General features: G+C 36.4%; 1 protein-coding gene and 2 long non-coding RNA genes across 3 annotated transcripts; all 3 read right to left on the bottom strand.

Annotated features, from left to right (window-relative positions):
• Positions 1-27,685, bottom strand: LOC105221770 (E3 ubiquitin-protein ligase TRAIP). Its single transcript, XM_049456679.1, has 2 exons — positions 27,387-27,685; positions 1-1,891 (listed from the first exon to the last, which is right to left on the bottom strand). Exons 1-2 carry the CDS (start codon positions 27,500-27,502, stop codon positions 199-201), a joined length of 1,809 nt encoding a protein of 602 aa, XP_049312636.1. The 5' UTR covers positions 27,503-27,685; the 3' UTR covers positions 1-198.
• LOC125778510 (uncharacterized) lies at positions 2,217-4,565 on the bottom strand. Its single transcript, XR_007422760.1, has 2 exons — positions 3,210-4,565; positions 2,217-3,137 (listed from the first exon to the last, which is right to left on the bottom strand). It is a non-coding gene; the product is annotated as an uncharacterized LOC125778510 (long non-coding RNA).
• Positions 13,999-15,576, bottom strand: LOC125778507 (uncharacterized). Its single transcript, XR_007422757.1, has 2 exons — positions 15,067-15,576; positions 13,999-14,129 (listed from the first exon to the last, which is right to left on the bottom strand). It is a non-coding gene; the product is annotated as an uncharacterized LOC125778507 (long non-coding RNA).
• Positions 27,686-27,764: the final 79 nt, after the last annotated feature.

The raw sequence follows: 27,764 nt of genomic DNA, 5'->3' as shown, positions 1-27,764 counted from the left end.
GTTTATATATTTATATAAAATTTATTTGTAACTTTAGTGAACAAAATTTACATATTATATGTATATGATATTAATTGTAATTTGACAATGGTCATACTAAAATTAACGCCCTCTGGGCAATTTGGCACGTTTAATCATATATGCGTGTGCAATACGAGGAGTATTTAAATAAATACCTCCGTATTTATAAACTATATATCATTTGCGGTAAAATTCTTCATCACATTCTTCAGCAGAGAGTTGTGCATTTTCATCTTCTTTCTTTTTATGTATTACACTTTTATGTTTAGCTCCCGTTAATGACATTTTATGTTTCTCGCTTATTTGCTGATTTGAATTTTTGGTAATATTGTCAACTTCTAATTTACTGTTAATTTTTAATATTTGAGAATTGTCCCCGACTCTGGCAAATACAGAATTATTTTTACAAAAAACATGGTAACCCAAGGATTTTAATGATTTTGCATAATGAAAAAGTTTGTTTGTTTCATTGTCAACGAATGCTGAAACTACTAGAGCTTTGTTTCTTAACTTTGATTTGTTCTCCAAAAATTTTATTTTCATGTTAAGAGTTGTGAAAGCTACAACTAAAGTTGTTTTATCTTTCTGTATATTATTTCTCAATTTAAATGTGTTATTGAGTTTGAATACATCTTTAATATCTGCAGCCGTGCACGGCAAATTCATAATCTCTGTAAGCATTAGCACTGTATCAGCCAAGGGATTTTTAATATCGCTGTCACAAACACCTCTAATAACAACACTTGTATTTTCTTCACACTTCTCTGCGATTTGGTTCGTTGAGGAGGCAGTGGTGTTTTGGGGTTGGATTGCAGAAGAATACTTTACCACACTGGAGTTAGCACCCTCTACAACTTTACTCTCGGCTTTTATCTTTGAGATAACGCGGTTCAATTCAGCAGAATTTTTAAGTGAGCTCTCGAGTTCACTACGCGTCTCTTCTAATTTAGTATTTAAAAGTTCAATTCGCTTACGAAGGGCCATTTCTGTTGCTTTTGAGCCCAGTGAAGTAAGTCTGGTCATCATCTTCGCATGCTCTTCTTTTCTATTTGCAATCTCGTTATCCTTTCTCTCATTATCTGCTTTTAAACTATCAATTTCCAAATTTAAAAACTCTATATCTCTGATGTGGTTGTTTTCCAACTCGACAATTTTGTCTAAAGTTTGTTCTAATTCTTTTTCCAATTTTAGTTTTTGTATAATTATTTCAGTAGTATTGTGTCGTTGGATTTCTCGCTGATCTGAATATTGTTGGGAATTCTGCTTATTACTTCCGATCTCTCTTATTCTATTCTCTAGCTGTTGTATTAATGCACTTTTGGTAATCAGTTCGTCTTTTAACTGCTCTACTTTTACTTTAAGTGCGCTTTCTACTGCTTCATACTGTTTGCGAGTGTTGCTAAGAAAGTTTTCATTACGTTTAACCAACGTCTCCAGTTTATTATTTGCATCTTTTAAAATTGTACATTCTGAAACTCTTTTTTCCATTTCTAATGCTAATTTTTCTTTTTCTAATAGAACTTCTTTAAAATTGTCCTCCAAACTAGCTATTTTAACCAAGAAGTCTTCAGATTCTTCCGCAGCTTTTGCAATTGCTTGCTCTCTGCTATCGTTTTGGGCTTTCAAATAATCATTTTTGTATTCGAGATCCAATATTTTGTCCTCTGCCTGAGAAAGAAGTATTTGAATACCAGAAATATTGCTTTCAGTCACATCTAGTTGTAATTGTAGTTCACTTCTTGATTTCTCGGTTAAATCTAATTGCGCCTTGGTTTCATTTAATTTTATATCAGTTGCAGTTTCGTCGAAATCGATGTATAACTTATGGGTCTGTGGATTGCGAAATCTACATTGTGGGCAGCTTGTCTCCCTAAAAATAAATAAAAGAATCCAAAATATTAAAAATCTTCCTTGTCCCCATAAACTTACGAGTAGTGCATATAATATATATTTGTCTTATCGTTATTTGCTAATGATTTTAGTTAGTGGTTACAGAAGGAGATTTTTACAGTTAGATAACAACTCTGAGTTTAAATTTGTGATATAAATCTTAAAATGAAACATAATGGAAAATGACGACATTCATTATTGCAATGATCGAGAATGGATTACAATCAAATTTTTAAGATATCACATATATTATTATACAAAAATTAGTAAAAAAAAATATTAAATCATAAGTGAAAATCAATAAGTAAACTCATAAGTATAATTTATTTACTCCTGCCCTTGTTGCACAACAATAGTGATCTACTCACGTCTGTTTAACATTTATAAGTGCGAATACATTAATATTCAACATGCCACTTAAGAAGCAAGTTGATACTAGCGCATGCGGTAGCTGTTCAGAACCAGTACGAAAGATACAAAAGGTCTAAGATGTGCATTATGTCAGAAATGGTACCACGTTGAATGTCTGAAACTGATTGCTCATTGCTACTAATATCAAAAAACATGATATACAGTGGAGATGCACCGTATGCAAGGAATTTGAGGTTAGTGTTAGAGACATCGATATTGCATCTGACGAGGAGCCTGTTGTTAGTGGAGATGACAGAATTGATAAATTCGAAACAATTCTCAAGAAGCAATTCGAACAGTTTTCCCAAACATTCAATAATAAATTTGATAATTTTAAACAAACCATCGGGGAGAGTATCGCTGAACTCAAGAAAGAAGTATACAAGCTTTCCAAGCAGAGCGTTGCCATTGAAAAAAAATATTCTAACTTGAGTGACAGGATCTCCTCTGTAGAAAATAAGCTCAACTCCTACAGGAATGTATCATCTCCGGAAGACATCATAAGGGAGATGAACGATCGAAAAAGGTGAGAGAGTAATGTCATTGCCCTTGGCATCACCGAATCTACTAATGCTGCTGGTAATGACAGAATGGAAGCCGATGAAATTTTGCTCTCGGCAATCGTACCCCCTGAAATCTCTGCCAAGATTCCTCAATTCAAAGTTCGAAGACTAGGTCGTCCGGCAACCGGCCGTACACGTCCCCTGCTCATCGAGACTCGTTCAGCGACCGATGCTAGGGAGATTTTCAAGCTTAACCAACGTGATGGAATGACAGCTACTTTCAAATCTGATCAGACTCCAGCACAGCAATCTCTTCTCAGTGAACTACGATCCGAACTCGATACTCTTGGAAAAAATGGTGACACAGGCAAAACCATCAAATACATTCTCAGTGAACTACGATCCGAACTCGATACTCTTGGAAAAAATGGTGACACAGGCAAAACCATCAAATACATTCGAGGAGTACCGCAGATAGTGAACAAGAATTTTCGTTCGATCAGTAAAAAAAAGAAACCTGAAGACCCTTCAGATTTATACCAAAACACCAGAGGCCTTCGGACAAAGCTGTCTAAGTTTATGACAGTATCAGCGGCTAGTGGTATCACTGAGTCGTGGTTAAACTCGTCAATTAACGATGGCTAGGTGACTGATAGCACTTATACCATTTTTAGAAGAGATAGAGATCCTATATGCACTGGCCTAGATCGTGGTGGCGGCGTCTTCATCGCCGTCAAACGTCATATCCATGCTGATTTAATTACCACAGATGAAAGAGATTTGGAATTGGTATTCGGAAAAATCAAAGGTACTGTACTTGATATTATTGTTGGATGTGTATACTTATCGTAAACTACTTACAACTCTAAACTATATCAATGTGAAATACAATAACGCAAAGCTAATAATCGTAGGAGACTTCAACTTGTCAAGCAGCACCCCCAGAGCCGATTGCGAAAAATTTGTATACGATGGATTTGCTTTACTGGAATGAATCCAAATAATCAAAATAAACAACCTCCAGAACAATCTTCTGGACCTATATTTCAGCAATGTTGAGGGTTCCGTGGATAAAACTCTACATCTCATTCTTGAGGACAAATATCATCGTGCCTTCATCATAAATTTAAAATTTCAACTCAACTTAGAACATTTTAATCCAGCCACTTACTCATTCAAGAAAACTGATTACGTCAGCCTCAACGTTTTCTTTCACCGAGTCAATTGGGCGGTACTGTACGCACTGGACACTATTGAAAGTAAAGTCAATTGGTTATACAATACTCTTGAAGTAGGAATATCACAATACCTGTTCACAAAAAATCTATCAGTACCTATCACTGCTGGTTCTCCTATGAACTCATAAACAAGATTAAACTCAAAAAATCAGCACACACTCAATACAAGAAAAAGGAAAACCGACACAATTACAACCGTTTTAGTACTCTAAGGAGGGACTGCAAAAGACTCAGTGCGGAATTTTACAGGTATTTAAAATTTAGGGTATTTAATTTTTTTTTCACGTTTTTTTTTATTTTTTAAATTGAATGTATGATATCTGAAGAATATTGTGTTAAAATTTCAAGTCAATTAAAGCAAAATTGACGAAGTTATGAGCATTTGTATACCTGCCCGATTTTCGTACATATACCTGACCCGACCCGACCGCGCTATTGTTACTCGGCATGCAAAGCTTTTTTCCCACAACTCTTGTTTTTAAAGTCGGTGCCCCTCATAACTTCAAAAACTGCATCAATCCTTTTGAAATTTTAAACACTATTGCTGTACATATTTTACGAGGCAACGCTGTCGAGTTTTTTTTTAGTTCATAATTTTGATTTTACAATGACAAATTAGCCGATTTTTTCTCAAAAAATTGTGTGTTTTCACTTCAGAGTCTTCGAAAAAATTCAAAAATTGAAATTAAAAAAAAAAAAAACTCGACAGCGTTATCTGGGGCAAACTATTATCTAGCGAATGAACTTGGGTTTTTTGATTTCAGATGATCCAGGGGCACCGCAATTCAACTTTTTTGCGAGACACGTCCGAACAATTGCTACCATTGCCATAGTTTTCAATATTTCTTTATAAAAATTTGATGAGACATTCCTCAAATGTCATACTTTAATGTACTTTTCGTTAAATAAATATATTTTAACTGTGTCGTTAGAAAAAAAAATCACAAAAACATGCCTTTTTTCGTGCTGTTTGACCTGAGGTCACATCTTGAGTTCCTCAGGGATCGCATTTAGGACTACTACTCTTTAATATTTTTATCAATGACATTGTAAACAATATACAGTCTGAATGTCTGCTATATGCCGATGATTTGAAAATCTTCAGAATTATTTCTAATGATTCCGATGTCACACAACTGCAACAAGATATCGACTGCCTAACAAGCTGGTGTCTTAAAAATAATTTCAATGCGAAAAAATGCGCTGTCGTATCCTTCTCACGCTCTCATAACAACATAGTCACCAACTACAAGCTCAACGAGTATCTACAGGAATTAACCGAAATCAAAGATCTAGGAATTATTATAGACAACAAACTCACATTTGCAAAGCATATTGACAAAATAACTGTGCAATCTTTTAAAGTGCTTGGACTCATCATCAGAACAGGAAGGGATGATACACTCATCAACAGAGTTGAGAGAATACAAAACAAATTCTGCAAGACATTGTTGTTCCATCAGCCGTTAAGGATGCAGGGACTCTCCTCTGAGGACATCCGCTCCCGTTTCAGACTCAACAGCTTAACCTCGCGTCGGAAGGTTTCTGATGCGGCATTTTTCTACAAAATTGTCAACGGTCTGATTGACTCCTCAGAAGCTTGCTCCTACTAGCCTCTCGCTCAGGCATAACAGACTGTTAAAAACAACGAAGACTCAACGAAACTACGTATACCACGGACCAAATAATAGGATTGCTAATCTCGCAGACATTGATTTTTATGGAGGGACATATCAAGCTTTCATCTCGCAAACCAAAAATTTACTGTTTATCTACCACTAACTCTTTACTTACATTCAACCGATTGTGTACATATAACACTTTCCACATCCTTATCTCTATATCATTTTGTATATTTTACTAACTATTCGATGTATAAAGCCGATTGGCGTATAGTTTATTAAATAAATAAATAAATTTTGACCAACCTGTACGATTTAGACAGATAGAAAGTCGGAACTCATTATTTATGCCCCCAATGGGGCAGAGAAAGAGAAGATCTGATTGCATTAATTTGATCAGGTTACTTGAGTACAAAAATTTTTTCAAGCAATTTTATAAATATATAACTCACTCACTGAATAACATATTCGTTATAAGGGCACAATTCCGATTTCTTTGGAGCCGCGATTTGAAGGTAACGTTGCAAAGAGGAAGTCCTCCTGATTAAAACATATAGATACCGCAAACGCTAAGTTTACGAGATATTCGACCTTAAAGTTAAAAAATTCCCAAAATTCGAACATTTCAACAAGCTATTTTACCACATTAAACACACTTTACTCACATTTTTCACTACAAATTAATTAACCCTCTATAACGTATGGTAGGTTCTACTCGTAGTAATTTTTTTCGTCTTGTCAAGCAATGTAGAATGTAGTCTACACTCCATTCCTCTAATCAAGCATAAGCAAAACAAACTAAGTGCCGTTACTTTTGTCCAATGAAACTTTTTCTTCAGTGAAGTCAAATGTTTCAAACAGTCAGCACGTGGTGAAGTACAGAAATTAATAAAAAATAGTTTTTGCGTTTATTTGTGCTTCTTTTTATGAAAATCAAAAAGGTAAGTGTTCAAAGTTTACTATAAAACTTCTTTCTTCAAGTTCGAGTCATTGCGTTCTGATATCTTGGATCTCGAGGCTCCTATAGACTATTTCTTGTATCTATTTCCACCTGAACTAATAAGGAAAATTTCTGAAGAGACAAACCTCTATTTGATACAGAAAGATGCGAACAATACTTTTCATGTATCTGAGATAGAAATACGACAATTTATTGGTGTCGTTTATCTCATGTCACTAATTCACCTACCTCGGGTGACTAACCATTGGGGCTCCATCCTGGGTACAAACGTAATTCAAGACACTATGCCTTCTAGTAAATTTGAAAAGATTAGGCAGCATCTTCATTTCAACGACAACTCAAAGTGTCTCCCAAGAAGCCATCCTGTCGCCGATAGAATCTTCAAAATTCGTCCAGTCGTTGATGCCTTGAACAAGGCATACGCCAAAGTTCCGCTAGAAATACGTGTTTGTGTAGATGAGCAAATATGCTCTACAAAAGCGCGAAATATGCTAAAACGGTATAACTCTAAGAAACCTCATAAGTGGGGATACAAATTATTTGTTTTGAGTGGTGTTTCCGGTTTCGCTTATAAGACAGCGATAGAAACAGGTAAAGAGAATGTTGTCGGAGCCGACGAGCCAGATTTAGGAGCATCTTCAAACGTCGTAGTATGATTATCGCGTATGATTCCACGACAACAAAACCACAGGATATATTTCCATAACTACTTTACATCTTTGCCTTTGTTGGAATATTTAGCAAAAGAAGGTATTCTTGCGTTAGGCACTAAATAGAATTCCTGACTGCAAACTGTCGACAGAGAAAGCCATAGTGAAGAAAGATCGAGGATATTCAGAAGAATATGTGTCTACTATTAACGGTGTCGATATATCAACAGTTGCTTGGAAGGATAACAAACTTGTTACATTGGCTTCCACCTTTGCTGGCCAAAATCCTATATCCGAAGTCCGAAGATACGACAAAAAGAACTCGAGGTATATAAACATCTCACGGCCGAATGTTGTTGGCGAGTATAACCGACATATGGGCGGTGTGGATCTTATCGACAGCATTATGGGCATCTACAAGATACGACTGAGGAGTAAACGTTGGCAGATGCGCCTGTTCTATCACTACTTAGATCTAACTATGGCTAACTCATGGCTACTTTATAAGAGGGTCTGCAAATATAAAAATCCTACTGATAAGACCATCATTGCATCCGCAGATTTTCGTCTGGAAATTGCCGAAACTTTATGCAAAATGGGGACAAAACAAGGCTTGATAACCCGACGATCAATAGAAGGTGAGCTTCTAGCGAAGAAACATAGGGGACCTGCACAACATGTGCCTCCACAAGCAGTCCGCCAAGATCAAGTCGGGCACTGGCCTCAATGGGCGGAAAAAAATTCGATGCAAGTTCCCGAAATGTGCCGAGTCCACTCACACGGTGTGTGAAAAGTGCGGGTTAAAATTGTTTCAAGAACTTTCATTTGTCCTGAAGGATTTCCATTTTACTCATAATTTTGCCAATTTTCTTTATCACTTTTACTCATTGTTGCCTGTAAGCTACACTCCCTTTTTTTGTGTTATATGTGTTATAAATAAAGTTTCAAAAGAACAAAATAATTTCTGTATATTTTTTCCCATAAAACTAACCGATTCCACTAAAAATAGTTAATTTGGAGGTTTTGAGTTATAGAGGGTTAAATTAAACAATAAACTTTTAAATAAATCCACATTTTACTTTTAACAGTTTTTCTATCTAAGAAATCTTTATTTTAAAAAGTTAAATGTTACACTGGTAGTGAACATCATGTGTGTTCTAAAAATTACGACGAAATGGAGCGCTGCCATGTGATAATAAGAAAATTCGCTGAAACTCCTTTTTCCCAAAAATTCCTCTATCCATGCATATGTATATGTTCTTTATTTAATTTAATAAGCAAATAAGTAATATTATATGTATTAATAATAACAAACAGAAATGTATGATAAAAGGGAGATGAGAAATAGAAAGCTTAGATAAAACAGTATTGCCAGATCAGACTTAACATCATTAGAAAATTAACTTAAAACTAATATTATATAATAATATTGATTGCAGATTGCAAAAATACTATACCGAAATATACAAGGGCACGAGAGCACCCATTGCAGAATCTAGTGATATATAAACGGCTGATTCGGTCAATTTATTGTGAATGACTATTATGCATGGCTATTGTGAATTGGCGCACCTTCTGCATACAATTTAATAGAAATTATAAAATCTATTTAAAATTTACCTTCCTCAATAATTTAAAGACGTAATATGTCTTTGTGTAAAATGACAGCTAAAACAGGGTTGCAATTATATTTTTGCGTGACATTGCACGCTAATATACATGGATTTTGGTCTGACATATTTCATAGCCCTTGCAAATATTTTTCTGCGTGTATTTGTTGTTGTGTCGGTGCAGCAAGAGGAAATATATGCAATTCTTGCACCGTGCAAGGGTTTTGCAAGAGCAAGAGAATACTCCTTATATATTTTGTCACCTAATATACAAAACAACATGTTAGCAAAAATAAATGGAAATCGCTGACAGATATAATAAAAAAATTTAACCACTTTATAACGGAAAATCAAATTTTGTTTTATTATTAGTTCAAGATAACCAAAAAAATAGCCACTTTAACCACTTTATAACGAAAACTCAATATATTTTTTTATTTTTAACACAGAAAGGAATACTACGCGAAAGTACTTCAGTCACATAAATCACATATTACACATATACATTTGTAGAAAGTATTTTTTATTATAGTTAATATAGAAAAAAGAATCACTCGAAAAAACAAACAAAGAAAAATCGTTAAAAATCCTTATTTGCTCTTTAAGATGTGGCAACGCTCGTTTTCCTCATAATTGTAAACAATCTAACCTTTTCAACGATGAGTGTGCTAAGTGATTTTAAAATTAATAAATTTGGGGAAAATATAGCAAAATAAAAGTGAAATGTGAACTTATTTCAATGTTTTGAGTGTATATTTAAATATACAGAGTAAAAAACGTGAAAAAATTTAGTGAAACATGGAGAAATACCATTTGTTATTAGTACAAATTTTTGATTTTTTCATCGTGAATATTTTTAAAAATAAAAGTAATTTTTATATTATTTTTGGATATTCCTTCTCTGGAAAAGCTCCCCTATCCGCACATACCCCATTTATACGGAAATTCGGTTTTTTACCCCTCCGCCAAAGTAATCGGAATCGTGCCGTTATAAGTTTTGTTATAAAATCGAAAATCATCATGGTTACTATATGGGCTGGAAGTAATTCGTGTATATGTTTTGAAATTTGTTGTTGTTGATGAAGCGGCTAAATTCTGCTGAGTTGATAGTCCTTGGACAGAAAAAAATCCAAATCGATTCAAATTAAGTCCCAAATGTCGTGGGAACGGTGAAAATTGTATATTAGTTCATGGGGTTGTATTGCAATTTTATCTATTTTGGCAATACCTCACTATAAACATGCTGCATAATAATTAAATGCTTCTTAAGGTGCATTAATTCAATTTATATGGAGCAAAGTCAGCCGGATTAGTTATATGGGGACCGGGGCAAAGCTTTCACCCGATTTTATCCATTTAAGGCATAAAGTTACATCTCGTTCTCACTAAGATAACTCACATATTGGTTGTTGTTGTTGTTTTAACGGTTAGTTAATCCCTGATAGGATGGTAAGGATTATCTAAGTTGTCGTCGACGTCATCTAACATGAGGCCCAAGGAACGTGCTGTTTCGACGGGGTCGTACCAAAGGGTGTCAGATGAGTGGACTTGGTGGGCCATGCAAAGAGGTGGCCAGTGTCATGCGGAGACTCATTGCACGCAGGACATATTTTGGATATGTCGAGTCTATTCTGGATAGATAGGGAGTTTAACTTGCTACAGTATCTAAAACGAACGCGCAGCGCAAGGGTCACTCTCATTTCTCGGGACACCAGGGCTTTTCGTATGCAATGGGTGGTGGTTTGACTCCGAGTATGCCATTGATAGCTCCACTGTGAATGGCGGTCAGTGCTTGTCGGAAGTTAGTTGCGTCTCTTGATGCTCCTAAGAGGCGGTTGCGCAGTTGACTGCAATGATGATTTATGCGAAAGCACCCCAGCAGGAACTGCTTGGAGAGGAGCATACGGAACTGCCTGGAGAGGAAATCCGGATTGTTTTTAATATTTCGCAATATGAAACGTTCATCATTTTGTGTTAATATTTTACCATGGCCTTTTCAGATACCTTACACACTCTATTTTTCTTCCGAAGCTTTCTTTCAGTGCTGTGCATAGGGGAAGTAATTCGCTAACTATATATGATATTTCTTTTATTGTTTTTTCGTCTTCTCGAAGTTATATTATTAATTTTCTAATGTCAATAGATGTCTGAGTACGTGACGGAACTGTAATTGGTTTAACTACACATAAAGCAATGCAATTACCAACTGGTTCAATGTGAGAATAAGCACTACATATTATAACAGAATTTTAAATGAATTAAAAGTGCCGTTACTTTAGCATATACTACTATTGGTACTATTGAATTTCAAGAGTGTATTGGACTGTGTTTATGTTAAATATGAAATTTTTATACTCTTGCAACCAGTTACTGCAGAGGATTATAATTTTGTTCACCCAACGGTTGTATGCATGACCTAAAACTAAGTGAGATAGATATAGGGATATATATATATTGGGTTGTCAAAAAAGTCTTGCGGCATTTTTATTGAATTTTATTTATTTATTTAAATTTTTTTTATTTATTTATAAATGATCAGGGTGACGAGATAGTAGCCAGAGGCACCTGTGGGCAAAAAATTTAGAAAAAGTGAGCGTGACCCCTCGCTCTAATAAATTTAATATATATGTATACCTCCTAAACCAATAAAGCTAAAACATTCAAATTCACTCAGCACGAATATTACAAGATCTCCTACCGATCGTGTGAAAATATGAAATCGGATGTAAACCCCGTTCACTCCCAATATAACCGTACCGTTCAAAACTACTAAAGCGCAATAAATCAATAAATAAATGCCCCAGAAACGTAAAAATTTGCGCCGGGATGGTACGGCAACGCTTTATAGGGGCCGGGGTAAAAATTTGGCGATGGGCATGGCACCGCCTACTTTTTGATAAAATACCATATATCGGGACCCGACTGACCGATTTCGAGAAAATTTGGTACATGAAAATCTTTTCATATTCATATGTGAAATCGGAAATAACCACGTCTACTTCTCATATAATTTTAACAGTACACACATCATAAAGCAATTAATTTAACGGTATTAAGCTTTATAAGAATAATGCCTTTAGTGTATGTCACCTTATGACAAAAAACTGTTCAAATCAAACAAAACCTGTTCAAGCCCCTAGGTACCGAATATACCTATAGTTGACTTTTGTTCGAAAATATCAGTCAATGTCTGAGAATTGAAATACACGGATCAGGCACAATTCCGATTACTTAGGCGCCACGATCTGAAGGTAAGTTGGAAAGAGGAAGTCTTCCTGATTAAAAAAATAATAGGGTTATAGTTACCCCAAATGGCTACTTTACAAGATATTCGACTTTAAAGTTCCAAATTGCCAAAATTCGAACATTTCAACAAGCTAATTCACTAAATTTAACACACTTTATGCACACTTTTCACTTCAAATTTATTTAACTAAACTGTAAATATTTAAGAAAATTCACAATTCACACCTTTTGCGGGTTTTATAAGTAAGAAAATTACATTTAAAAAATTACTTTTTACACTCGTAGTGAGGATCATTTATGTCCTAACAATTATGAGGAAATGGAGCGCTGTCATATGATAATAAGCAAATATGAGCAATTCCCTGAAATTTCTCTTTTTCGCTATAATTCCTCTTTCTTTATCTAGCAATGTTAGTTCTAATAAAAACAAGCGTCTATAAATTATTCAAATTTAAATTAGTATAAACTCTTTTTCCATTTATTTTGATTTTTTCTTATTTAAATTTAATAAACTAAGTAATATTATATACTAATATTATGTAATAAAATAATAAAATACTTAGGTTACCCGGGTATTTGCTCGATCAGGATCAGGCCGAAGGCCACCTACACAGAATGCAGTACTACGCGAAAGTACTTCAGTCCCCGTGGGTATTGACTCGACTAGAGTTATTTTTTTGAAGCGCGGCTGAAGGCTGCAACGCAGAAAGAATTACTACGCGAAAGTACTTCATAGATATATAGCTTAAAAAATTTTGGAAAGAATTATTTATACTTAATAAAGAAAAAAGAATACCGCGAAAATACAAACAAAAAACGTTGTCGTTAACCCTCGTCGAGACCAACGGGTCTGGCCAGGCATATTTTGTTTTTAAATGTTATTTAAATATATTTAGAGTGTAGCAAACGACTTGCGACACTCAAAATGTTACATTTTTTGTGAACGCTATTGCCATTGTAAGAAATTTCAAAAATGTATCTATATTGTACATATATGTAGCGTAAATACAACACGTATTTCCATACAAATGTATGTAAACACATAGGGGTCTAGCCAAGCACCATTGGTCTCGACCAGGGTTAAACAATCCTTTATATTTGGTGTTTAGGATGTGGCAACGATCGTTTTCCTCATAATTGTAGACAATCTAACCTTTTCCTAACTTTTAACGACGAGAGTGCTAAGTGAATTTTAAATTAATAAATTTAGTTAAAAAAGTACAAAATAAAAGTGAAATGTGAACTTATTTTAACGTTAATATTTAAATATACAAAGTGAAAAAGTTTAGTGAAACATTGTGAAATACTACATAAGTGTTATTAATACAAATTTTTGAATTTTTAATCGAGAATATTTTAAAAAATATAACAGCCATATTATTTTTGCATATTCCTCCTCTGGAGAAACTCCTCTATCAGTACATACCCCATTTATACCGAAATTCGTTTTCAGTACCCGACCGCCAAAGTAATCGGAATCATACTTAGGAGTTAAGTGTATATTTAAAAATGCTTGGATTTCGATCCTCAGGTTGATGGTTATGATTCGTAAGTTGCAAGAGTATAAAATGTTCGGCTGCACCCGAACTTAGCCCTTTGTGTTATGTAGAAAATAAAAAGTGCATAAAATTTCATTTTCAATAATATACAATATGTTAAACTAACTTATCAATTCAATAGGATTAACTGATATGCAAAGCTAAAGCTGAGTTCATCCGGTTGGTCGCGTGAGTCATGAAAATGTATGAAAACCGTTTTTTTACACTAGTAACAGTGCATTACCAATGATGGCACCATCCAATCATAAAGTAAAAATCTTAAAAATTGTACATAGGATACATAAAAATAAAGGAAAAATCTTCTATTTTATTTTTGGAAACTTAAAAGTAATAATAAAATAATGCACAGCATAAAACTCTCAATATGCAAAATTCGTTCCACACAACTAACCTTATTTTTTTAACAAGCCAATGATTACTAATAACGGGTGATTTTTTTGAGGTTAGGATTTTCATGCATTAGTATTTGACAGATCACGTGGGATTTCAGACATGGTGTCAAAGAGAAAGATGCTCAGTATGCTTTGACATTTCATCATGAATAGACTTACTAACGAGCAACGCTTGCAAATCATTGAATTTTATTACCAAAATCAGTGTTCGGTTCGAAATGTGTTTCGCGCGCGTGTTTTGTTCAGCGATGAGGCTCATTTCTGGTTGAATGGCTACGTAAATAAGCAAAATTGCCGCATTTGGGGTGAAGAGCAACCAGAAGCCGTTCAAGAACTGCCCATGCATCCCGAAAAATGCACTGTTTGGTGTGGTTTGTACGCTGGTGGAATCATTGGACCGTATTTTTTCAAAGATGCTGTTGGACGCAACGTTACGGTGAATGGCGATCGCTATCGTTCGATGCTAACAAACTTTTTGTTGCCAAAAATGGAAGAACTGAACTTGGTTGACATGTGGTTTCAACAAGATGGCGCTACATGCCACACAGCTCGCGATTCTATGGCCATTTTGAGGGAAAACTTCGGACAACAATTCATCTCAAGAAATGGACCCGTAAGTTGGCCACCAAGATCATGCGATTTAACGCCTTTAGACTATTTTTTGTGGGGCTACGTCAAGTCTAAAGTCTACAGAAATAAGCCAGCAACTATTCCAGCTTTGGAAGACAACATTTCCGAAGAAATTCGGGAAATTCCGGCCGAAATGCTCGAAAAAGTTGCCCAAAATTGGACTTTCCGAATGGACCACCTAAGACGCAGCCGCGGTCAACATTTAAATGAAATTATCTTCAAAAAGTAAATGTCATGAACCAATCTAACGTTTCAAATAAAGAACCGATGAGATTTTGCAAATTTTATGCGTTTTTTTTTTTTAAAAAAGTTATCAAGCTCTTAAAAAATCACCCTTTATTTCGTAGCATATTCTTTTGCAGATAAAACTGCTTCTTAGTCGCATTGGTATAGAGGCGACAAGTTTTTGACAAAAATGTCGACATATTGGAAACGATCCATAATACCTTGCACATAATGCAGGTTGCCCGTCCCTTTCGCCGATATACATCCCCAAACCATTACTGATCCACCACCCTGATTAAGGGGGTATTCTGGTTTAGAAGCCCGAATTTTAGGTATTTTTTTTGACGCGATAAAAACAAAATCAAAAATTATTTTGATTATCAATTTTTGTACATGCTTTTTATTGATATTCTAAGAATACAAAACATAAATAATATAAGAAAAAAATTAAATTAAAAAAACTGCAGGTCGGCGAAGTAGAGACTGATGAAACAATGGCTTGTCCTGGTGTGCAGGATATAAATCCTTTCCGTGACCTAAAATGAAAATTTATGCGAAATCCGTGAAGAGTAAAAGTGTAGTTATCGCACTACGAAACGTTTTTGAAATAATTTTTTTTTTACAAAATGGTGGAGGTTTGAAAAAAAAGTTTCGTATTTTCCCTGTTTTTTTTGTAAAATTTCATGTGAATCGGTTGAGTACAACTAGAGATATAAAAATATGCAAAAAAAATCGATTTTTCTGAATTTCTAAACCAGAATACCCCCTTAAGCGTTGCTCTAGTATGTTTTGGCAAGTAGGCTTCGTTAGGACGCCGCTATACAAAACTTCTTCCATCAGATCACTGCAAGTTAAACTTGCTTTCGTCTGTGAAAAGAACTTTGAAAAAAAAGAAATAATACTGTTTTATGATCACCAAATCAAAATTATGCCCTTTGCCAAAACTCATCGGTCTTTTTTAAATGCAATTTCGCAAATTCCAGTCTTTTCTTTCTATTTTTTCGGATATGTACGGCGTTTTACAACTGCTCTACCATGTAAATCGAAGGTTATAAGTGTGCGGCGAATTGTTTCAGCAGGAACCTTCTTCCCTTTTTCATTTTCTGTTTCATACATTTTCCGCCGAGGAAAAGGGATTTTTCAACAATTTTCAGTAACTTAACAGTAACTTTTCTTCGGCTTGTGTTAACTTCTTGACCAGCTCTACTAATATTATTAATCCTATTTTCAAACTTTTTTTAAATTATCGAAAACAGTTGAAACGTACAAGTATGAGTACGTGGGGCGTCATATTGTCGTGTTGCTTACTCGCAGACTTATCGGTAACTACTAATATGCAGAAAAGAATATTCAGTGTTTGTTCAAGTGGAATTCCACAACTATCAGAAGTAGTTGTGTGGAACGAATTTTATGTGCCGCGAGTTATTTCTCTAAATAAAGATTTTTCCTTTAATTTGATGATGATTTTAAGATGTTCACTTTATGATTGAAGATTGACAATGCACGCATCCGGTTAGACGTGTGTGTCACTGTACAAGTATATATTTTTCGGCTGCGATTTAGAATAGCATCCCCCGACTTCGGGGTTAAAATCAGGTGTTTAAAATACGTGTTTCTCCGTTTTATAATTCATATTACACTTATATTTTACACTTTTATATCCACTAACACTTCTCTAATTCGCTTCTAATCATTTATTTTATATTAAATAGTGCAAAAATAACTTTAATTTCATATCAAACTTTAGTTAAAACCCATTTATACATAAAATAAGAAAATGGTTGTAAACAAGCAAAAAATTAGTGTTAGCATATTTTGTAATGGAATAAAAATAAGAAAAAAGAAAGATTATGACGTCATAACTAAATTCATTATCGTATAATGTAAAATCTTTCAGAATTTGCATTATCTTAATAAATCCCGATGTTGGATCGGGCAAAAAAGACTTCAACGCAAAAAAATCTGAGCACGCCCAGGTGTTGGTCCGACTGAGGGTTATTTTTTTTGAAGAGCGGCCGAAAGCCGCCAACGCAAAAAAACTGAGCACACCCAGGTGTTGGTCCGACTGAGGTCCAACACAGGAAGGAGTTCAACGCAAAAAAACTGAGCACGCCCAGGTGTTGGTCCGACCGAGGATAATTTTTTTGAAGCGCGACCGAAGGCCGCCAATGAAGAAAGGAATTCTATGCGGATAACTAATGTGTTATATATTTCCTGTCAGTGGGTATTATTTGTTTTCTTTATTTCTTTTGGTTCTTCTGTAAAATATGGACGTAAGGTAGCACTGATTATTAATTAGAATGCAACCCTTTTGTTATTGCATGAACAAAAATAAATGAACAAAAGTTAAATATTGAATAAAAGTTATTTTTGTACTATTTAATATAAAACAAGTAAGGGCTAAATTCGAGTGTCACCGAACATTTTATACTCTCGCATGATAAAGTGATAATCGAGATTTCATTATCCGTCATTTACATATTTTTTTATTTAGATGTATAATTAATTAGATTAGTAGTTCCTGAGATATGGTTTTTGGTCCATAAGTGAACATTTTAAGAAAAAAAAATTTAATTTTAAGTGCGCTTAAATCGGGTGTTAATAGCAGCATAATCAATTTCCAACAGGATAACGACCCAAAACACACGTCTTATCTTGTACGTGAATGTTTGTTATGGAAATAAAAATAACTTCATAGGTCCCGCACTCACTAGACATTAATCCTAGTCAAAATATCTAGAACTCTTTGGAAAATCGTATTCGAAAACATCGAATTTCATTAAAATAAGTCCAAAAACGTGGATCCTCGACTTAGTGAGTCAAAATATCCGGAAATAATACTCGAAATCGAATGGGTAGCATGCGTCGACGTCTAGGGACAATAATAGCAATAAAATGTAGGCCAAAAACCGCTAAAACAACTAATTAACAATCTAATTATTTTTGATTTATTTAAATAATCATTGGTGTACGTAAACTTTTTTGATATGAATTATGCGCATTTTAAGCTTTAGCATTAATTTTTTTCGCGCTCGGAAAAAAAATAACCGGTGGTTATATTTATCGGTTATCATGCACTCATATTGAAAAAAAATTTGAGTTTTCGTACTGTACTGTATACTTTACACTTTATTACGTAATATTATTGTTACAAAAAGTAGTATTAAGTTGTATTTGTATTACTATATGCATCCCTGATTATGAACAATAGCTGTAGGTATATGGAATAGCATTTGTCTTGTTGTAGACATCTGGCGCCACACTGTCTGCTCGTCTAGTTAAACAATTGCTGAGTCTGGCGCCGCGACTGTCTGCTTGCGTCTGGCGCCGTATAGCCGTATGTTCTGGTAATTTCCAGACGCGATATTCTAGAAGGACACGTCGGCATCAGCGAGAAGTGCGTGGCTATATAAGCCGTGGCAGTGCCAACGTAATCAATCAGTGCTAAGAGTAAACTGCTATAGTGTAGACGAGTTGTGAAATAAAGAGTTGTTGAATTAAATTAAACAGTGTTGATTTTATTTGTCAATCCAGAGATACGAACCTAACAAAGTAAACTAGCAAGAGTAAATTCGTAACAATTGGTGTCAGAAGTGGGATTGTCAAATAATCCAAATTCAAGATGGTTAAATTCGGAGAATTGAGAATTCAGCAATTAAAAAAGGAACTGGAGGAGCGTAATTTGCCGATAAGTGGGCAAAAGGCGGATCTGCAGGCACGATTACGTGAAGCAATGGAAGCGGATGGAATTAATGTGGACGAGTTCGAATTTGTTGGGCCAGAAACTTCTACAAAGGTAGAAGAACAACGAACATCATCGAGTGTGGACATGAACATGCTGTTAGTGGCTATTAAGCAAATAGAAAATCGTCTGGCACAGCAAATAGCTGAAAATACAGAAAATGCAGTGCAAACAGAAAATCGTCTGGCACAGCAAATGACGCAAATAGCTGAAAATACATCACAGTTAGAGTCTCGCCTTACACAACAAATGACTGAAAATAATACGCAGTTAGAAAATCGTTTGGTACAACAGATTACGGAAAATACTACACAACTACAAAAACAAGTGCAAGAGAAATTTTCAAAATTTGAAGACGAATTAAGCACTTTAAAAAATGACGAAGAAAATTTGAAATCAGAAGTTCTTCATTTGAGTAATCGGATGCGAGAACTGCAACTGCATGGCCCTGCACCATCAACAAATAATCCAAGATTGAAGGCACCCACATTCGATGGAAGTATTCCATTTCAAATTTTCAAACTTCAGTTTGAAAAGACAGCATTGGCCAATAACTGGAATGCAGCGGACAAAGTGGCGTCCTTGTTTGTATCATTGAAAGGACCTGCGGCAGAAATCCTTCAGACTATTCCAGACTGTGAACGGGACAACTATGAGGCATTGATGAGTGCGATAGAAAGACGATATGGTAGTGAGCACCGGAAACAAATATACCAGATCGAACTGCAAAATAGGGGTCAGAAAATGAACGAGTCATTGCAAGAGTTCGCAACTGAAATAGAACGACTGGCTCATTTGGCAAATGCAGATGCACCTGTGGATTACATTGAGAGGGTAAAAATTCAATGTTTCATAAATGGAATTCGTGATGTGGACACCAAACGCGCCACATATGCATTGCCAAAAAGAACGTTTGCTGAAACGGTTTCGCACGCCCTCACACAGGAAACGGCTTCCCTACTAAGTAAACCAGCACACAAGGTACAAAGGGTTGAAATGGAACAACCGGCGCTGATGGAAGAAATATTGAAGACTCTGAAGACAATTGCTGCACCGCGAGTAAATACAACAGGCAGATGTTTCAACTGTGGAAAAGCGGGTCACTTTGCCCGAAATTGCAATATAAAAGTAAACCCATCAAAACGGAAACAACCAACAGATAACGAGGACGAAGCATCCACATCTCACAAGTCGTTAAACTAAAACGGAACAGTTCAAAGGGGCGTGAGCTGGTTCCCACAACTATTTGCCCCGCCATCTCGATATCACAAATAGGTCGCCATGACAACAATCTTACTATCAACGGCATCGTAAATGGACGACTGTCAACGCTTACTTTGGATACTGGTGCCACACATTCAATTATCCGACCGGATGTGGTAAGAGGGACGGTTGAACCATTAGTCGGTTGCAAGCTTCGAACGGCCACCGGGGAGGAAGCAGCTGTCGCGGGAAAAGTGTTTTGCGAAGTGATGATTGGTACCCTGGAAGCTAATCACACCTTCATCGTAGCAGAAATCACGGATGAAATTATAATGGGAGTAGATTTCATGATTGATCACGGGGTTACTTTGGATTTAAACAAGCAAATGCTGTTTTGCCAGAACATGGAGATGCCTATAAACACCGGATATGTGACCAACGTTGAAAGTAAGAGGGTGATTGTTGATGATAATCAGAGCATTCCACCAAAATCTGAGGCGATTGTATGGGCTAAAGTGAATGGAGGAGGTGGGACTGAAGAGTTGTGGATTGTGGAACCAACAAAAATAGATACACCCATATTGGTAGGAAGAACGCTTGTGAAAACTAGAGAAGACGCCACCATTCCGGTGAGAGTAGTGAATGAATTCAACACGCCTATAAGTCTGAAGAAAGGAGCAGTAATTGGACAGTGCCAGAATATAAGTGCAATAGCACGATGCGAACGGTCACAACAGAAGCCTACGATTGAGCCTCAGCAGATAAGTCCTACACTCCTAAATAATTTGCTGAACGAACTGCATGGAAATGAAAAATTAAAAGCAAAAAAAACTATTAGAAAAATACGCATCCATATTTGCAAACGAAGGAAACACAGGAAGAACCGGCATTGTCAAACATCGCATAAATACTGGAGACGCTAAACCAATCCGACAAGCTCCGCGTAGGGTTCCACTAGCAAAACGAGAGGATGCTAACAAAATTATTGAAGACATGCACAAAAACGGTGTAATCGAACCTTCAATAAGTCCATGGAGCTCACCTATCGTCTTAGTTAAAAAGAAAGATGGTAGCACCCGTTTCTGCGTAGATTATAGGAAGTTGAATGATGTCACAAAGAAAGACAGTTATCCTCTACCAAGAATCGACGATACATTAGACACCTTGTCTGGAGCGAAATGGTTTTCTACATTAGATCTACAAAGTGGATATTGGCAAGTCGAGATTGATGAATGTGACCGTGAAAAGACCGCTTTCAGTATGGGCGACGGGTTATGGGAATTCTCTGTGATGCCATTTGGGTTATGTAATGCGCCTGCAACGTTCGAGCGACTGATGGAACATGTGTTAAAAGGACTCAACTGGAAGACATGTTTAGTGTATCTTGATGACATTATCATCATGGGAAAAAGTTTTGATGATCATCTGAAAAATCTAGAGGAAGTCTTTCAGCGAATAGCAGCAGCCGGATTACGCTTGAATCCCAAAAAGTGTTCATTATGGAAGAAGCAGGTCACATATCTCGGACATAAAGTGTCAACTGAGGGGATTCACACCGAGGAAGGAAAAATAAAAGCAGTCAAAGATTGGCCTCGACCCACCAACTTACATGAACTCCGCAGCTTCCTTGGCTTATGCACGTATTACCGCCGTTTTGTACCTGGATTTGCGAACGTGGCTAGAAGTTTACATGATTTAACCAAGAAGAATCGCCCGTTTGTATGGCAGTTGGAACAAGAAAAAGCATTTGAGCAGCTGAAAGAACTACTTTGTACGGCGCCGATGTTAGCTTATCCAATACCTGGAAAGAAATTCATCCTGGATACAGATGCGAGCGCTTATGGAATTGGAGGTGTCCTGTCTCAGCTCATCGACGGACAAGAAAGAGTAATTGGGTATTACAGCAGAGTGCTCGGGAAACCAGAGAAAAACTACTGTGTGACGCGAAAAGAACTACTAGCTGTGGTGGAATGTGTAAAACATTTCCACAAGTATTTGTATGGACAACGATTCTTGCTGAGGACTGATCATGCAGCATTAAAATGGTTATTACAGTTTAAGAATCCGGAAGGCCAAATTGCACGATGGATCGAAAGATTACAGAATTACGACTTCGAAACGGAACATCGAAAGGGGATTCACCACAAAAATGCGGATGCATTATCACGTCGCCCTTGTCCACTGGAATGTAAACATTGCTCCAAATCAGAAGGAAAAGAAGGTATAATCGACGTGCGATTACTGAATATAGAACCTGAAGATGATTGGATTCCTCACCGCATCAGAATCAATCAGCTGGAGGACCCTGATCTTGCAAAGCTGGTAATGGCCAAAGAAAATGGGGTACGACCACCAAAGGAACAAATAAGTAGCGAGAGTCCAACTGCAAAAGCATATTGGGCCCAATGGAACAGCATAAACCTCGTTAATGGATACCTTCATCGTACCTGGGAAAGCGAAGATGGCAAACATTCTCGTCTGCTGATCATAGTACCGAAGTCCATGATCCCAAAAGTATTGAAAGAATATCACAATGGACCTAGTGGAGGGCACCTTGGAATAACAAAAACTATAGAGAAGATTAAACAACGGTTCTACTGGATCGGTTGTCGAGATTCCATAGCAGAATGGATAAGTAATTGCGTAGAGTGCATGGCAGCTAAAGGTCCTAAAGCCAAAAGTCGCGGTAGGCTACAACAGTACAACGTGGGATCACCATTTGAACGAGTCGCAATGGATATTGCAGGTCCGTTCCCAACCAGTACGGCCGGAAACAAATATCTACTGGTTGTCATGGACTATTTCAGTAAATGGCCAGAAGTATATGCCTTACCAAACCAGGAAGCGAAGACAGTAGCCGAAGCGTTTGTAGAAAATTGGATAACAAGGTTCGGAGTGCCCGTCGAATTACACTCAGATCAAGGCAGGAATTTCGAATCTTCCATTTTCCAAGAAGTCTGTACATTATTGGGCATCCACAAGACACGGACAACAGCGTTACACCCACAATCAGATGGGATGGTAGAGAGATTCAACCGAACGCTCGAAGAACATCTGCGGAAAATCGTTGATAAAGACCAACGGAATTGGGACAAGTGCATCCAGATGTTCCTGCTGGCGTATCGTTCAGCGAAGCACGAGACAACTGGTTACACGCCAGCAAAGATTATTTTCGGATCTGATCTGCGACTCCCTGCTGATCTTAAGTTTGGTACGAATCCTACAGCTGTAAGAAATGATGGAGATTATTGTTCTGCCTTAAAGGAAGAAATGAATGAATTGCATCTAATGGTAAGACAGCATACGCATCTGATGAGCAATAAGATGAAGGACCGGTTCGATCAAGCGGCAAATTCAAAAGGTTTTGAAGAAGGTGATCTGGTCCTGTTGTACAATCCACTTCGAAAGAAAGGCTTGTCCCCGAAATTGCAGACAGCCTGGGAAGGACCCTATATGGTGATGAAACGACTTAATGACGTGGTATACCGCATACAAAGAAATGGGAAAGCACGATGTAAAATGAAAGTAGTACATTTGGAGAGGCTCGCCCCATTTGGTTCAAGAGGATTTGTGCCTAATCGGGACGATTAGGCTTTAGTGGAGGGCAGTGTTACAAAAAGTAGTATTAAGTTGTATTTGTATTACTATATGCATCCCTGATTATGAACAATAGCTGTAGGTATATGGAATAGCATTTGTCTTGTTGTAGACATCTGGCGCCACACTGTCTGCTCGTCTAGTTAAACAATTGCTGAGTCTGGCGCCGCGACTGTCTGCTTGCGTCTGGCGCCGTATAGCCGTATGTTCTGGTAATTTCCAGACGCGATATTCTAGAAGGACACGTCGGCATCAGCGAGAAGTGCGTGGCTATATAAGCCGTGGCAGTGCCAACGTAATCAATCAGTGCTAAGAGTAAACTGCTATAGTGTAGACGAGTTGTGAAATAAAGAGTTGTTGAATTAAATTAAACAGTGTTGATTTTATTTGTCAATCCAGAGATACGAACCTAACAAAGTAAACTAGCAAGAGTAAATTCGTAACATTATTATATAATATTACTTATACATACATATGTATATATAATATTATTATGTAATATTACTAATTCATGTATATTATATTACTTATTTGCTTAATAAATTTAAAAAAGAAAAATATCCATATGCAATATGCAAATATCCATTACGCCAAAAAATTGGAATTGTGCCGGGGGATGCTATTCTAAAATTTACCCTATTTTTCGTAATCTTGAGAACCATCTCCTTACGAAAATGCCCATTTTAACCCCGATATTGGGGAATTCTACTCTAAATCCAAGTTTATTTTCTTAATCTGGAAAAACTCCTATATCCGTGCATATCCATTTTACTCACGAAATCAGTAATGCTATTATAAAATCCACCCTTCATTTAAAACCATCGTTATGGAAGGCATACACGAGTTAAGGAACGAATTCCTTATAATAGTAACAAACATCAAAACAACCTTTTGTTTCCGTAAACAGAATGCCAACAACCTTGAGTTGGAACAATTGAAATGCAATATCACTACAACAAACAATCCTAAACAAACAAGTATCAAAACAACATTGAGTTTGAATACCCCAACAACCTTATCGTAAAACAAAACAAATGTACTAAGCGAACAATATACATACTCGCTTATTACACGCAGCAACTTTTGTTTCGGCAACTCTTGGTTTATAGGCGAGGGGGCGACGAGGAGAGGAGAATCGCGCCGAGTTCCCAGTGTTCAGCAACTCGCTTTGTGTTCTTATTCGTAGCAGTTGGCTGCGACGTTTTTCGGCATTCGTGTTCTTTCTTTCGTAGTACATAGTTGCATTTGAGTATATTTTTTGAAATTAATATTTTGAATATATTTAAAAAATTTAATTTCATCTTTTGGCAAGTAATTTGCAAATATGTATACAAATATACATAATATAATTTAAATATTTTAGAAAATGGAGTATGACGAAAAAATCAAATTAAATAAAGATATTGTGAAATGTATGGAGAAAGCCATACAAATTGACTCAGACGATAGTGTAAAGGGTGACATATGTATGTGAAAGTCTGTCTTATAATCTTTGTTTTAATTTTTAATTATAAATAAAATTTATTTCTTAATTGTCAGAACTTATTAATATATGTGATAGTGTGGCCCAAATACCTATAAGTAAAAAGAAACGACAATGGGTTAAAGTAAAGTGAAAGAGAATGAGAAAAAACTCGAACAGAGTTGCGCAACACAAGTTGCTCGTGTGAAGGTAATGGGCGACAGCAAAAGAGAATCGCCCGAGAATTAGCAACTTTTGTCGCCTCGTGTAATAATAGACATATATGTAAACAAACCTAAACAAATAATATATGTATCTAAACAAACTAACAACTAGTAATAAGTAAACATACTAGTTAGTATAAATAGAAGTAAGAACCATGTAATAAGTTAGTTTTAAGAGTATAAATAAAGAGTACACATTTCGGTGCAGCTCAAAAATATATTCTTTTGACTCATGTTTACTTCTAGTAAAAATTAACTCAAAAATTATTGTACCAATTTCATCGAATTGTACAACTGATTGTTATGGAAGGCATACACGCAACAACTATTGTACCAATTTCATCGAATTGTATATACAACTGATTGTTACGTATGTATATGGGGCAGTTGTATGAGTTGTACCAACTGATTGGATGAAAATCAAAATTATATTTCGGCTGTCAAAGAGAGCGCGTCATTTATAATAAGTAAAGCAACAACGGGTTGTACCTAAACGAGATAACCAAATTGAAAATTTTAAACACGCATGTATGCTTAAATTATCGAACTTTATTTTAAAACATATTTTATAAAAATCGGTTCACAAGTTTTTCCAAAAATTCACTTTAAAAAATGCTATTTTTTGCAAATTTCTCAATATATGCTAGTGTATTTTCATCTGTTGTGCATTGTACCAAACCAATTATGGATACATTTTCACGCACATATATTACTTATGAATTATAAAAACCACTAGTAATGTTTTTAATTACTTTTGATTGTTAATTTCCTTGTAAATCTTTAAATAAAATACACCTTTTTCTGCATTGAGTTCAATAATGCGAAAAACCAAAATGACTGCCTAATTTGAACTGTCAAATTGCCGAGAAAGCACGAACAAAAGGGAATAAATTAAACCCAGTTAGCAATAAATGTATGAAGTGAACGCGAAAAGGTGTTCAATGCTAAAATACTGTGGATGGCGTAGCCGGTGTTGGACCGACCAGGGTTATTTTTTTTGAAGAGCGGCCGAAGGCCGCCAACGCGGAAAGAAGTACTACACGAAAGTACATCGGTCACCCCGGGTATTCGCTCGACCAGGGTTATTTTTTTAAAGCGCGGCCGAAGGCCGCCAACGCGGAAAGGAGTACTACACGAAAGTACATCGGTCACCCCGGGTATTCGCTCGACCAGGGTTATTTTTTTAGAGCGCAGCCGAAGGCCGCCAACGCTGAAAGGAGTACTACACGAAAGTACATCGGTCACCCCGGGTATTCGCTCGACCAGGGTTATTTTTTTAAAGCGCGGCCGAAGGCCGCCAACGCGGAAAGGAGTACTACACGAAAGTACATCGGTCACCCCGGGTATTCGCTCGACCAGGGTTATTTTTTTAAAGCGCGACCGAAGGCCGCCAACGCGGAAAGGAGTACTACACGAAAGTACATCGGTCACCCCGGGTATTCGCTCGACCAGGGTTATTTTTTTAGAGCGCGGCCGAAGGCCGCCAACGCAGAAAGGAGTACTACACGAAAGTACATCGGTCACCCAGGGTATTCGCTTGACCAAGGTTATTTTTTTTAGAGCGCGGCCGAAGGCCGCCATCGCAAAAAGTAGTACTACACATTTTGGTTTTCTTTATTTTGATTTCTTGTCCATACAAAAATGTTGGCTGGGTTGCATTGGTTTCAGTTTGTATGGAAAAATGAGCAAAAACACTGATTTTTGGTCATTTTCAAAGGGCTCCCTACGGGTCTATAGGGGCTCTAGGAGGTCGAGGGGGAGTTTATTAAAAAGTTCGATCCTTCCTCTTTCCAATAAGGGGGCGTGAAGGGGGTAGCCCCCCTGTTTTTCTCCATAAACGATACTTAACCGGCGCGATACTAAACATTCCCCAAAGTTGTGTCGTATGTTGCGACAAGGGCAATTTCTAGCCCAACTCAATCAACCAACTTATTGTTGCATGTATGCCTTCCATTAGATCCCAATGTTTTCATTCTGTGGGAGCAAGCGAACAAACGAATACGTATGACAAACATACACAAGTATGAGCACAAATGTGGCTGCCAATAATGCTAACCATTATCGCACTTTGAATTTACTTCACAAACATTCTTTCTCGGAATTTCGATAAACGACATGCATGCAAATATTTGTTATATCATATATATTATTTATTTGATTATCCGCTTAAACAAAACTTTAAACATATATATCTACATACCGCGATTGCCATTGTTGCAAACACTGAAAATGAAATACATGCCCACAAGATGTGCTACATATGACGTCACTACTTCTATAAACTTCCGAACAAATAACGCACGATAAACCCGGCATTGTAAATTGGCTTGTTGAGATTGGCTATTGAGACTGCATTCAACTAAAATTCACTTCTTTGTTAACACGCATAAGTGCACTTCAGTTTAGTGGGAGTCCCCGATGTATTTATCTAAATTGTTGCTGATAAGATATGAGATCAAAGGACTTCCACTGAAAGTATAGTACAGCGAATGACAAATACGAATTTAATGTAAAAAAAAGAGACAACCACAGTGGTATCTTCTAGAGACCGCAATTCAAAAATTCGTTAATTTTCGAT

This window comes from Bactrocera dorsalis, chromosome 4 (assembly GCF_023373825.1).
Source record: "Bactrocera dorsalis isolate Fly_Bdor chromosome 4, ASM2337382v1, whole genome shotgun sequence".
NCBI classification, from domain to species: Eukaryota; Metazoa; Arthropoda; class Insecta; order Diptera; family Tephritidae; genus Bactrocera; species Bactrocera dorsalis.
This window is presented reverse-complemented; position numbering and strand designations above follow the sequence as displayed.